Source organism: Colossoma macropomum, unplaced genomic scaffold (assembly GCF_904425465.1).
Source record: "Colossoma macropomum unplaced genomic scaffold, Colossoma_macropomum, whole genome shotgun sequence".
Classification (NCBI taxonomy): Eukaryota; Metazoa; Chordata; class Actinopteri; order Characiformes; family Serrasalmidae; genus Colossoma; species Colossoma macropomum.
This window is the reverse complement of record NW_023495014.1, coordinates 901061-915759: the sequence shown is the minus strand read 5'-3', so window position 1 is coordinate 915759 and position 14699 is coordinate 901061. Positions and strand designations below refer to the sequence as shown.

Sequence of the window (14699 nt, the reverse complement as noted above, 5' to 3'; positions counted from 1 at the left end):
TTTCCGTCTCCAGCCACAGCATGTTAACCGCACTGCTGCACAGGCGAGCTTCAAGTTTTGATACAAGTTTAGTCGTATGTACACTTCACATGTGTAAACTTCTGCACATGCAAGTTCAAGCTTAATGCGTCACATTTTGACAGCATCAACTATTTTCGTTACACTGGTAACTTCGAAGAAGTTCTGTTAATTTTTGTAGTCCACAGCAAGTCATACTGTGACCTAAACCACAAAAACAAGACTGTGTGTCTAAGCTGGTGCAGTGTGATTTGGATGACTATTGACTTCTAGTGTTTGTTAGCAATTTTAGCCTTGTAGCTCCAGTGCTAAACCAAAGAAGGAAACTTAGGAAGGAAACACTGAAAAATAGGGATGCGCATGAGTACACAAGTACTCGGTTAACTGTTGAAGATGCAAGTGTTCAAATACCGAATTCACTATGAGTATTTGTTACAGTTCATTACGGGAAGACGGAGAAAATATGCAGGCTAACAATTCAGTGAAACGTGATGGTTTTCCTCATATTCACAAGGAAGTATGTTATACTTTGCTACTCTGAAACATGAGTGCCTGAGCGTGAACACGTAGCCAAGGATGTGTTGTTAAGGTTGTGGCCGGGTTGGCGTGGCTGTATCGCTAACTAGGCTAACTAGGCTAACCCCCAACTGGTCCCTGGGAGCTGTGGATAGGGTTGCCCACAGCTCTGGGCGAGTGTACTCACTGCCCCCTAGTGTGTGTGCATTCACTGGTGTGTATGTGGGTTTTTCACTGCACAAATGGGTTAAATGTGGCGGTGAACCCCCCCATTGCGGGATTACTAAAGGGTAACTTTCCCTTTGTTTTTGAATAATAAAAACATGTTTTCAAGTGTAGTCCTCTGCACTACACTTGAAAATTGTGCAAAATCAGCACTGTCATCTGAAAAGGTAAGCCTACAGCCCTAAATTATTTTCAGCCAAGTTTTAGTTTTTGTTTTTCGTCTCATTGTTTATCCCTCCCTGAGGTTACCTGGATATGCATTCATCAACTATTATAGATATTCAAGTATCAGATTTAGTTGGAAGGCACATCTCTAGTGCAAAATTGTGTAAATCGGACTGTTTTATTCATTGACTATAGACATTTTCAGAAATTGGTGGAATTCCACATTTAAGTGGCCACTTTTTGCCTGCATCCAGACCTGGTGCTATTACAAGTGACTGGGATGCTATGTACCAGCAGCTGCTGCAGGGCTGTTCCTTTTCCTGTAGATCTGCAATGCTCCATTACTCACACACATACAAACGCCCTCTACCAAAGCCATATAAGAACAAAAAAGCCTTCTTTTCCCCTCTCTTTTCTTCTCTCCCTGTGCAACTGCTGATGGTGCAGAACACCGCCCTGCTGCTGCTGTTGCTAGAGGAGACAGCAGGGAGTCCTACAGAACTAACGCCATGAAGAGCTAAAGACATTTGTGCACAAATCTCTCTCTCTAATGCATGTAAAACACAATTTCTGTCTTGCTCGGGGAAGGCAGTCTGATCATCCTTCCGAGAAGCCTGATGATTCTGAATTAGCATAATCTGATATGCTGTTTCAAGCTTTGTACATGAATGTGCGTTAGCGTAAGGAAGTGCATCGTCTATGGGCCACCTCGGACGTTATTAGGTATATGATATATAACAGCACTGAATCATTTCCATTTGAATTCACTGCAGGCATTTCTGAACCTGTCTTGTCTCTTGTTCTCAGTTTGTCCGTCTCTCTCTCTCCGTCTACCTTCTTTACTCTGCCTTTTTATGTCTCTCTCCCTTTGTCTCCGTCTTTCTTTCGCACTCTTGCTCCATTTACTTCTGCCTTTCTTTCCCTGTTCCCGAGCTCTGCCCGCAGCCCCTCCATTCATCACTCGTGAGCTGAAATAGCCAGAGGAAAAAGTCTTATTAAATATCTAACTCTGATAATATTTCTCAATCTAAGTCAATTAAAGGCCCTTGTGCTCATATTTCCTCCTGTTTAAAACGGCTTCAGAGAGGTTCAGGAATGCCGAGTGGAGACAACATAAATGATGGCACGCAATTTCAACTTGAGAGAACATTTTATTTAGCCTCCGCTGAGATAGGCATGCTCGGTCTACACAGCCAGTGTGGAAAGAGAGCACAAGAGAGGGATAAAAAGAGAGATAGACAGACTGAAAAAGCAAGATAGAGAGGAAAGCCATGCAGACACATAAAAAAAGAAAGAAAGAAAGGACAGAGAGAATGAAAGAAAGTAAGGAGCGATGAAAGAGAATGAAAGACAAAAGAATGAGAGAAAGAATTAAAGAAAGAAAGGAGCAACCGAGAGATAGAAAGAGATACTGTGGTAGGAAAGATAACAACAGTAATTAAAAAAGAGCAAGACTTGAAGGGGGAAAGAGATAGAGAGAGAGAGATAAAATGGGGAGAGAGAGAGAGAGAGAGAGTGAGAGAGAGAGAGAGACTGAGAGAGAAGGATGCAGTGGTAGGGAGGAGAATGACAAATTGATAAAACAGACAGAGAGACCAATAGGGAGAGAGAGACAGAGACAGAGAAAGAGAGACAGATGGGGGACAGAGAGATTTACATGTTTTTTAAAGGGCTCAGACCATGGAAAACAGAATTTCCTTCCCTTTTTTAAATAAAGTATTGTGTGTGTAATATGTAAACACTCAAAGTTTCAAACAGTATCATTCACTCCGCAGTCCATACAGTCCATATATGGAAACTAAGCTGCAAAACGGCTTGTTTTAAATTCATCGTATCTGTGATGTCATTAGAACTCATTTACATATATCCGCCTATTCAGCCTTCAGCAGTTTAGCTCCGCCCATTCATGTTGAACTTGTGTCACATGTGTCAGGCTCCAGCCCATGTGGGCCAAAACACTGCATACTTCAGCACACTGCCTCATTAAACACACCTGATTCAGCTCATCAGCTAATTAGCAAGGCCTTCATGAACAGAATTCAGAGCAGTAGATGAGGGTAAACCCTAATCTCTGCAGCACTTTGGCCTGGAAGGTCCCCAGTTTGACATGCCTGTTCTAAGGGTTGATTCAGCTCAGAGTGCTTTTTTGAAATGAGGTGCAATACAGGGCAGCCAATCAGAACAAAGATCATTTACATATATTGGTCTTAAAGGCGCGGCCTGTTTAACTCTAAGGGATAAAGAGAGGTTGGAAAATTGTCATGCAATGATGAATTGTGACTGGTTTTGGTACATAAACCCACAGAAACGTTATAAGTGGACCTCAAGTGAAAAATTAAATGCAAGACAAATGTAGGACGTAGACCTTTTAATATATCAGTTATCAATACTTAATACATCTTTAAAAAAGGAGAGCAAAAGAAAAAGAAAAAGAAAAAAAGAGAGAGAAGGAGAGAGAAAGAAGATATGAGAGAGACAAAGATAAGAGGAAGTGAGTGCGCTAAGGAGAGAAAGAAAAATAGGGAGAGAGAAAGAGAGTGAGATTTAGTGGCAGGGAAAAGAATGATGGCAAGAAAGGATAAAGTGTGATAAAGGGAACAAAGCTCATTAATCTGGTCTAGTTTGGATTCTCTGTGTAAGGAGAGAGCGGAAGAGGGAAAAATGAAGGCACCACTGTGTGTGTGTGTGTGTGTGTGTGTGTTACCTGGTTGTAGATGTAGATCCTGTCGGTATTTTTGCTGGCACAGAACTTCAGACTGTCATACACGGGCAGAGAGTCATCTACAGGGTTACACCCACTGCCATCATTATCTAGCCAAGAGAGAGAAAAAGGAGGAAAGGAGGAGAGGAAGGGGGAAGGAGAGAAGGAGGGATGATCATTACTGCCTGTGCCTCAATCACACTAACAGCATCAGGAAAAGGTCAACGAGGGAAAAAGAAAAGAGACGACTAGCGGCTATATCAGTAAACGAGTGCAAAATCACTCCATCCTCTACTGCCTCATTGCTCATCCTCTCGTTCATTAACCACACAAACCTATTAACAACATCTAAAAACAGCTCTGCTCTGAAACGCTTTAAAACACCAACTTCATTTTGGAGGACTGACCCTGGATCAGATACTGCTGACCATAATGAACTTAGTTATTCCAATGAATAAGTTTAAATCACTGCTGTCCTCAAACCAGCCTGTGGAGAACAGGCTTGAATTATGCCTTTAATACATTGTCACCTTTTTGACTTGATAAAAAAAGAGATGGTTCTTACAGTAAGAATGGGTATGAAGTTCACCCCTTACATTGTATAGTACTGTGCAAAAGTCAGAGATCACGATTCGTTAATTTAATTTCAAGTCAAAACAACTATTAAGTAGAAGTTACACATTTGGAGGAGATATTTCTAAACGAGATCAGATAATCCACTTGCATAAGGGAGAAGAAAGTTTAATGAAAAAATTAGTTTTCAAAACTAGAGTTCAAAAATGATTAAAAGATAAGGTAAAAAGGGGTCTCCTAACAACCATGCAAGGCCTGGTAGACAATCAAAACTGTCACCATCACATAAACAGCACTTAAAGCTTTCATCTCTGAGCGATGGGAGAGAAAATCAAGCTCCACTCTTGCTTCAAATCTGAAAAAAATATACAGGGGTTTTATGTCCATCCTTCTACTGTGAGACGACAACTCAATGCTGCAGTCTGAAAGGATGTGTAGCTGTGAAGAAGCTGTTACCGAGAAAAACGAAATAGCCACAAAAGAAAAAAAACTGCAAATAAAACAAAGAAGCTGCTGGTGTTCTCAGAACAATGGAATGACCACCCCAGAGTCCAGATCTCAACATCACTGAGTGTGTCTGGAATTTTATGGATTGTGAGAAGCAGAAAATGCAACCAACTTCCAAGACTGAACTTTGGACAGGTAGAAAAAAATATGCCTTTATGTTTTTGAACAGACACTGTAAATACTGAAATTCTTGTCTGAAATTTACTGTTAAATATATGCTTTTGTCTTTTTCCCTGTTGCTGAAAAAAATGAATAATTTGTACATAATGGCTGTTTTGACTGGAAGTTGAATAAATGAAGGGTGGTCTTTGGCTGCACAGTACTGTACATATAATACTTAGTGGTCAATACCTGAGATTGTGTCTATACATCCTGGTTAAATGACCAATTCTAATTTGACACTCCAAAAAGTGTCTTTAGAGGCAATGACAGGTTCAGAATTTGGTGTAGCCCTGCTGTTGCACTCTTCTTCGGAATTTGACCAAAGGGACTGCAGGTTAAACATCTTGTAGAATTTATCTAACGTATCTGTCTTCCGTTTTTGTTCGTGCTACAGTAGAAAATTAGTATCAATTAACTACAGTGAAAAAAATATTACTTGAATGATCCAGTTATTATAGAACAAGTGCTGTGACAGTAGAATGTTTCTCAATCAAGCAGACTGTGTTATCTAAAATTACTGTTGAATAATTTAATACACATAAGACGGTCCATGTCAGTTTGTGGGTGGAGGGTCGGTGGCAGAAACTACTATAGTGTGGATAAGGCCTGTGCAATTAACCTCGTATTCAAGTAAAATATTTGTTTGTCTATTAAGAAAGACCAGAATTGTGAATGTTACACAGACTTTACCATCTGAGAGTTTGTGGCCGCTCAGCTTAGCCCTTTGACTTCTCCTCTGAAGCCATTTCACCTAAAGCACCTGAAATGACCCACTTTGCCTGATGAACAAGAGCTGAGACATGCTTTTACTCGTATTTTTCAGAGACTGAAGGTGTTTTTCAGTCTGAAATCTGACGTTGTGATGTGAACATGTCCTAATAAAACACTGTACCATAGATGTGGCTTTTTGTACAGGCATGATATCTGCCTGCAGCTCAGAGCATGCTTAACCAGCGCAACTGAATTTCTAGAACATCATCTATGTTTGTATTAGTGTAGGATATCACCCAATGTTTAAAAGGTTACCAATGTTTAAAAGCTGTTACCATGGTAACTCGATTATAAGTCACCAAGCAGGTTTTTACCTGGTTGCAAATTCTTGCTGTTGTACTGACAATACCTACTGATGGACTGTTGCCACTGGGCTGACAATATGTATTGTAAAAAGTTAAGATAGCACAGCCATCTCAGTCTGGCCCATCGCACTGCGTCATTACAGAACCATTAGCCGCAGCTTACTGAGAGAACTGGCACGCTTCAGGAAGAAAAACAACACCGAGGGCTGTCAAGCACTCTAGCATGTGTGAAAATGGTGGGCTTTTCGGAAGAAAATGGCTGTTTATTTTTAGGGCCCAAGTTGCAGCATTCTGCAGCAGTGTTTATGGTGTTTTTTCTCCTCCATTCACTCATCAGCCTGAAGCCTGTGGCTAGATCCAAATGAGACAAATATATACTGACTGCATGTTATCATATACCTTGAAAAGAAAAAGAAATGCTAATGAATGACAATAAATGACAACTAGTTGGGAAGCAGTTAACATCTCATTTCCATAATGCTATGGCTTTTATTGGGTGATTATTTTTAAAAGCATAAACAAAGGTTGGTTTCTGTTTGCTGTTTCTGTCATGCATGTTCCAAAAAAAAAAAAAACATGGCTCACTTGGAAGGTATTTTTAAATAAGTGAGCATTTTTGTCTGTTTGCAATAAATTAAATAGCAAGCTGTTCAAATCTTGCCACTCAAGGAACAAAAGACAAAAATACTACTTTAAAAACACCCCTCGTATTTGAGCTCCTACTGTCGGCATTAGGATTTAAACCTTGAGATGCTGAACCCACAATTGGTAAAATGATTTTTAATATGTGCTTTAAACAATGGTTTGGAAGCAAAAACTAATAATAAATAAAATCATTCTTTATGCTAAACCTGCTCTACAAAGAAAGATGCTGTTATGAGAGTTGCAAAACATCCTCAAAAAATAGCTAACAGATAGTTTGTCGGCTAAAACTTTAGCACTTTCGCAATTTTTTCTTACTCAACTTAAAAGCTGCAGTGAAAATCAAGCAATTGAAAAAAGATGTCTTTTTTTGACGGCAGTATATTTAATCTAACTACAGCGTTGCTTCACTGGGAAAGTACTACTATAGCCAAATGCAGAGGGAGTTTTTCTTTGCCTCTCTTTGTCTTGGCCTGCTCTTTAGGTTCTGGCCCTGTGCATGGCGACAAATAAATCTGAACAAAACTGAACTGAACCGAACTTAGGGTGAGGCTTGGTTTGTTTACAAGCAAGGTTCAGTACTGATCACCAGAGAGTCTGCTAAGTTTCAGTGCTTAACGTGGCCAACATTGCCTACTTTGACAGGAACTTGACTAACATGCAAACCAACCAATCACAGGCTGTTGTTTTGGCATGGCATTTAGGGCCAGGTCATTGTGGGTAAAAACCAATAAACTTAAATAACTTTTGTGGTTAGTTTGCTGTGATTTTGAACTTTTTTCAGTCTCTGAAAGCCTCACTGTTGTCATGGTGTTCAGAGCAGGCAACATTTCTAGTGGTGACTTGCTACCATTCATAAACAAAAGTTGTACTGATAAAAACGGTGCATGGAAGTGTGTACACATGGATGGGCAGATAGCCAATCGCAGTCTAACTTCCACGATTCTGACAGCTGTGGCCATCTTAGCGTACAATATACTTCAGGCGATCTGTGTAACTTTGTGGGCAGGGCGTCTGAAGCCATGCTGTGGGTGCACAACTGATCTGCTTTGCCAGTATGAACTGAGATTACCAGTGGAAGGGTCTGTTTGTGATTCTTGGAGCGAAAGTGTGGATCTCTCTTCTTCAGCCTCCTTCGACAGCTGGCTCTGTTTGGTCAGAGGAGTTTGGGGTGTTATGGCGATGGGCCGGTCGCCTGATGCTTCGGAGGTGGACTGGTCGTCTTCTGAGTCAGAAAGAGTGATGCAAGGGCTGGAGACAGAGAGAGAGGGAGATGGGGAAGGAGAAGCAGGGGGGCTATGAACTGGAAATTAAAACAAGGGATGTGGAGGGAGGATTTGAGAGAGAGAGAAAAAAACAGGAAGGACAGATTTATGAGCGACATTCATGCTGCAGACCTGGTCTGGGCTTCAAAAAGAGTAACAATGAAAAGCAAAAAATATAACAGTCAGACTGTTCCACAGAGCATGCTCATTATTTTGGTCATCTAAACAGCAGCTGTAAATAAAACTGCCATAAATAACACTTGGGTTGTTAGTGAAAGTCAAGACTCGGCACAGAGATGTGGAGGACTGAGCAGATGCTGTGTGTGTGTGACTGATCTGCTTCAAATCTGTCTAGACCACAGTCTCTGCGCATTTTTGCACAATGGGACATGCTAAGACAAAGAAACTACTGCCTCATTGAGACCAGCTTTCACTCGATCTTGCAATCCATTTCTGAAAACTCTCCTAGATGCGGTCACAAAGACTCAAAAGATGAGGACAAATATTATGGTCCTTGAGAGACAAGACAAGGTCTATAATGTCTGGGAGAAGCACAATCAAGACTTGGGGAAAGTACACATTTTTAATTGTTTATGTGATACTGCTTGCATTTTCACATACTTTTGAATGCTGAAATCGGCTAATACAAGGATGGGTTTATGAACGTATAGCACCAGTAATGTTCCTTTAAATGCTACGTAAGTTGTACAGTTTTCTTTCAATTTAATACAATTGATTAATTTCATTTGTTTTTAAAAAAAGTATCATTACAGATGGTTTGACATTACATATCAGCTGATACAGATCTGATATCAGCACAAATTTTCTTCTTTAAAAACTATTACGCTTTAAATGTAGCTATTTTTATATGAAGTGCTTCACTTCAGCTGAGAGTCTAAAACTAGGTTAACATGCTCAAACTACTCAAACACGCTACTGCCCTACAGGAAGAAATATGTAAATAATACCTAGAGGTAATCCAGGTCCAAAAGGTAAAAACCCTCCACAGGATTTTGTTCCAACTGCCTGAACACCTTTGCTGGTCTGAGCAAATTAGAGAAGTCAAGCAGTTGGAACAAAATCCTGGGGAGGGTTTTTACTTTTTGGACCTGGATTACCCACCTCTACCAATAGGACATAACGCAATGTGAGAGCGTGTTATTTCAGGATAGGTTTGTTACAGTATTGGATCAGATTAATTCCTTTTTCCCCATTCAATATCTAATTTACTGCTGGACTAGATATTGAATAGGGAACCAATCCCATACCGATACCTATCCTATTAATACCGATATGCCATCTCCAATTACTAATACTACCATAAATACTATTTGGATGGGATTAGTTCTACATCAGGATGTGGGGTAATGTTGGACTAATTCGCACAGGACAAGAAATCTTACTACAAATGCCAGAGCTGGGAGTGGCTTCTCGATACACACTCTGTCTTTACCCCAAAAAAGATTAGAAAAAATATTAAAACCTTTATTTTAGCTGTTATTCTGTTTACTCTAATCATCTACCTAGCTGTCCCAAGTGATTGACCTGCATAATTAAAATTGTCATTAGCATGGGAATTCAGAGCCAGTAGTCAACATCTTTTTTTTTCTGTATATTTTACATACTTACATAATGTTCAGAGTGAAACACGAGGTACATATCATACATAACATATTTTTGACAACTTAAAATTATATCGACCAACACTATCTGAAATTTTAGCTCTTCAAAATTGAAACCGGTACTGCTGACAAAATCTTCATATCGGTCGCTCCCTAGGTTTCACCATTGAAATGAACAAGCAGGTAGCAGAAGGAAGATCAATATTCATATTCAATTCTCTCTTCGCACCATGACCCTCTCTTCTCACTTTCTCACCCACCCCCCCCCATGTCTCCCTCCTTTCTTTCTCTCACTATATTTCCTCACACCTTCCCACCAACCCCCACTATTTTTCTCTTTTCCCAGCTCCCCTCTTCCTGTTCAAAGGCCAGCTTCACATGGATCTGATGAAATGTCACCTGAATTTTCAAGTAGCAGAATTCAACACCACTGCTGTGCACCACTGTAACAAGCCCGGGTGTTAGATGAAAATCGGACCCCTGCGGAAAGGCGCTCCCCACTGTAAATCTAATCGCAGAAAAATCCCAGCCTAAGCGTCATTTCATTGCTGTACATCAAATACGTTTGTTTATTAAACGGAAATGGAAAAAACTGATTTATTGATTAGGTACAGATACAGCAAAGGCATCTCTCTATATGTCCTAGTGTCAGAAAACTAATGGATAGTACTTCTGCAGGCCTTTTCGAACAAGAATCTGGTGAATGAGAATGAATAAGAATTTGCCCGTTCTAGCAGGCACCATTTAAGGTAAAACGAAAAAAAAAATCAAAGAAAAATCGGGCGAATGAGAAGCTCACTCCAGTCTCGTAAAAAAATAGAATGTTGAGAGACATTTTACAAGAAACTATTCCACTTTTGGAAACCTTTCCTGCCGGAGATGCGAGAAAACCAGCTACAGCTGAGCTAAAGCTTAAAGCAGAGCAAATCAAGTCTGTGTTTTCGTTTCTATAAAATTTGTTAGCTCATACTAGTACATTAGCACATACTAAGACATATTTACAGCCAAGATGGTAAAATGGACAATATTGTGGCTCCCAAGGTGGTTTGATTTTTGCTGAAAGGACAAAATGGCTCAAACGTTACTCATACTAACGGAGTGCAAAAAAGGAGCTTTGGTTTGCTCATTCGGGAAGAGGAGGAGATGTGGCTATGTGAGTGAGAGAGAAAAAGAGCAAGAGAGAGACAGACACCTCAAGCTGTTTGTCTGATATTCCAATTGTTTATGCGTGTGTTCATAGGTTCTTTGCATGAATTGCTGTAATCAAAGCAAACTTTCTATTGTGTAATTCTTTCTAGTGAGTAATTCTTGGAGCAGAACACGTGCATCAGGATGAATAGAGATAAATGTCATAATTAAGGATCTGTTTCTTTCCAATAATGCACAGATAAAAGGAGCGCATTAAAATGGGAATGGAGAAAGAAAAGTGTTTGAGTAAATGGCTTAACTAATGAATAAGGTCATTACACAGTGAATCACATGCTATGCTGAATCTACACTGAAGAGGTGCTTCTAATTCCATGAAACAGAATCAGACAATGCAAAGTAAATCTGTATGAGTTCTTCTCCCCCATACAGAAACACTAGCATGTGTACTTGTGCTGGGCGATATGGCTAAAAAAAAAAAATGATACAATTTCCAAGAAAGTTGGGATGCTGTGCAAAATGTAAATAAAAACAAAATGCAATGACGTGCAGATCATTTAAACTCTATATTTCAATGAAAATAGTACAAAGACAACATATGATCAGTTTCAACAAGTGTTGAAACTGAGAATTTTTATTATTTTTTGAAAAATATTTGCCCATTTTGAATTTGATGCCAACAACACGTTCCAAAAAAGTTGGGATGGGGCAACAAAAGGCTGGTAAAGTTGTGTAATGCTTAAAAAAAACACACAGGTCAGTAACATGATTGGGTATAAAAGAGCATCTCAGAGAATCTGAGTCTTTCAGAAGTAAAGATAAGGAGGGGTTCACCACTCTGTGAAAGACTGCACGATCGAATAGTGCAACAATTCAAGAATAACGCTTCTCAACATAAAACAGAAAAGAACTTTTGCTTTTCATCATCTGCGGTGCGTAATATCATTAAAAGATTCAGAGAATCTGGAGAAATCTGTGTATGCAAGGGACAAGGCCAAAAGCCAGTATTTGCTGGCCATGATCTTTGGACCCTCAGGCGGCACTGCATTAAAAACAGACATGATTCTACAGTGGAAATCACTGCATGGACTCAGAAACACTTTTGAAAAACACTCTCTACAAAAAACAGTGTGTTTGTCGCTGCATCCACAAATGCAAATTAAAACTCTAAAACATAAAGAAGAAACCAAATATAAACAGAATCCAGGATCATTTAAAATGGACTGAGGGGAAGTGGAAAAGTGTCCTGTGGTCCGACAAATCAACATTTGAAATTCTTTTTGGAAATCATGACACTGTGTCCTCCTGGCTAAAGACCACTCAGCCTGTTATCAGTGCACAGTTCAAAAGCCAGTATTCATGATGGTATAGGGGTGCATTAGTGCACATGGCATGGGTGACTGGCACATCTGTAAAGGCACCATTAATGCTGAACGATATATACATACATACAACGTCTTTTTCAGGAAAGGCCTTGCATATTTCAGCAAGACAATACCAAACAACATTCTGCATGTATTACAACAGCATTGCTACATATTAAAAGAGTCCCGGTGCTAAACTGGCCTGCCTGCAGTCCAGACCCATCACCCATTGAAAACATTTGGCACATCATGAAATGAAAAACATGACAAAGGAGACTCTGAACTGTTGAGCAGCTGAAATCCTATATCAACAAGAACAGAATCAACAAGAGAGTTGTTAAAAGAAGAGGTGATGAAACACAGAGGTAAACATGCCCCCGTCCCAACTTTTTTGGGACGCGTTGTTGGCATCAAATTAAAAAGGGGGAATTTATTTTTCAAAAAACAATCAAATTTCTCGGTTTCAACAGTTGATGCGTTGTCTTTGTAGTATTTCCCTTTACAAATATGGTTTACATGATTTGCATATCATTGCATTCTATTTTTATTTACATTCTGCACAGTGTCCCAACTTTTTCGGTTGTACCTTGATCATTTGCTCAATGATATTTTTAAATAACTATGGTTTCAATGCCTGTTTTTTTTTTTAGATTTGAGTGCTGCATTTCACATAATTGATCATGACTTTTTAATGACATGCCTTAAAAATTGGGTGGGTCTCCTGGGAAATGCATTAGAGTCTAGGCGAACATCAATCTGAAGAGTACGTGTTGTTTGTGGTGTACCACAGAGCTCTGTACTAGGCCTAGTTTTGTTTTCATTATACAAGTAACCACTAGGACACATTTTTAAAGAGTATCGTGTAGGTTTCAAAGTTATGCAGATGACACAATTGTATTTAACTATAGAGTTAAACAAAATAAATGAACAAACAAACAAACAAACAAACAGACAGACAGCCTGTCTATCAAGCACCATTACATTTAAAATATATTATGTTTCATTTCATTTTTCTGTTTGTATTGTTATTTCTTAGTCACATTATGCATGTTCTTTTTTGTTTTTATTTTGACTGTTTTACTGCATTATTTCATTCCCTGCATCCACATTCTAAAATATAGTCGAAAGCCTTCCTGAAAGAACAGGAAGGTTGCAGCATTAAAGGTGGAACCACATTAACACTCATGTTTTTGAATGAGATTCTTTTAACAAGCACATTTGGATGTGATTCTCAGATAATGAACAGAACGTTAAAAAAATGCTTAAGTACGCTGAAAGCTCTGCCCCTCGTGCGACAATATTAAAGCTATTTTAGACTTTGTTTCTGCTGTTTAGTTTCCGTTTAGTTAAAATTTTTAAAATGTGAGAACTTCTTACAATATGTCAGTTCTCAGTAGTAAGGTACTATTTAACTAAAACTACTGAAGTTTAATTTTAACCATATTTAATTGCATCGGCTCATAGTACTGGAATTTGTAGCTCTATATATTTTGTGTATTAGTCACAAAATTTCCTTATTGGTAACTAGTGTGCATTGTTGGCTTTTCATTCCCTCAGAACACTGGTATTGCAGAAGTCTGCAATTTGCAAATGAGCCTCTAACCAAACCACTGAATGTTTTATTGCATGCTATGAGCATTCTGACCAATAAATGATGTTTTGTGGATGGTTTGAAGAATTAAGGCATTCACAGGATAAAAAAAAACAAAAAACAAACAAAACAAAAACAACAACAAAAAAAACTAAAACCACTGATCACAAATGATTCACAAAGGGTTCACTAATGTCTTTATGGTATATTACAAGGAGTATTGCTATGGCAATATGTAGCAGTATAATTAGTACAGTGTTTTATCCATATTATGCAGCTCTAGTGGATATGGGGAAGCAGTGCTTGTGAACACCATAGAAATCAATTACATTTCAATATGGCACACAAAGACAGACAATGGGCAGGTCCAGAAAAATTTGCAGGGAGTGTTTACCAATGCATATATGGGGATTAAAGAGTGCACACACAGAGAAACACACACACACTCTCTGTGTAGCAGGAACAAGTAATCCGTTTTTAAACAACTGCAGCTGATCTCAGTCAGAACACAAAGCTCCTTGTAGTCCCATGCACACTTTCAAAAGTGTACGAAACTCTTTATTGCCATTTAACTATAATTAATTTGAATAATATTCAATAAAATTCTCTGGCTGGGGAGTATTTTTCAAATTCAAATCAAATTTGAAAGCAATGCCCATCACTACATCACACCAAAACAAAATCAGTTAACCTAATTAACAGCAGCAGATATAGACAGCTAGGGCAGTTGTTACAATGGAAGAAGTGAGATGTTTATCTCACAATCACCTACTTTGCCAGCTAGCTAGGTAGCTTATAAGTAACTAAGAGAAACTTCACTGTAACTATAGAGTATAACTATAGGTAAGAGAGTGAATTATGTTTTTCCAATAACATTACTTAAATAACAGTGTTACATTTTGCAATATTTCTCTTGGTAACAAACAACAAAACAATTTGCTTCTCTTTCTTTTTCCGTTTGCGGTGGGGGGCATTGTTACATCCTTGGATCAAAAATTTACACCCCTAGTGTTGGATCACACTGCTCAGTCCCACACACTGTTCTTGTCACAGTAACAAGCCATTTTCACACACTAACACCTTACTTTCCCCCTTTTCTCTTCAGAAGCTCTTTTTCTCTGGGAGT

At 38.9% G+C, this 14699-nt stretch overlaps 1 protein-coding gene across 1 annotated transcript in view; it reads right to left on the bottom strand.

The window, feature by feature from the left end:
* Nucleotides 1-14699, bottom strand: part of zranb3 (zinc finger, RAN-binding domain containing 3) — a 94463-nt gene that overhangs the window by 20411 nt on the left and 59353 nt on the right. Inside the window, exons 13-14 of the mRNA XM_036561103.1 lie at nucleotides 7658-7888; nucleotides 3629-3735 (exon numbers count right to left, since the gene is read on the bottom strand). Coding sequence (XP_036416996.1) covers nucleotides 3629-3735; nucleotides 7658-7888 — 338 coding nt within the window. The remainder of the gene's footprint in view (nucleotides 1-3628; nucleotides 3736-7657; nucleotides 7889-14699) is intronic.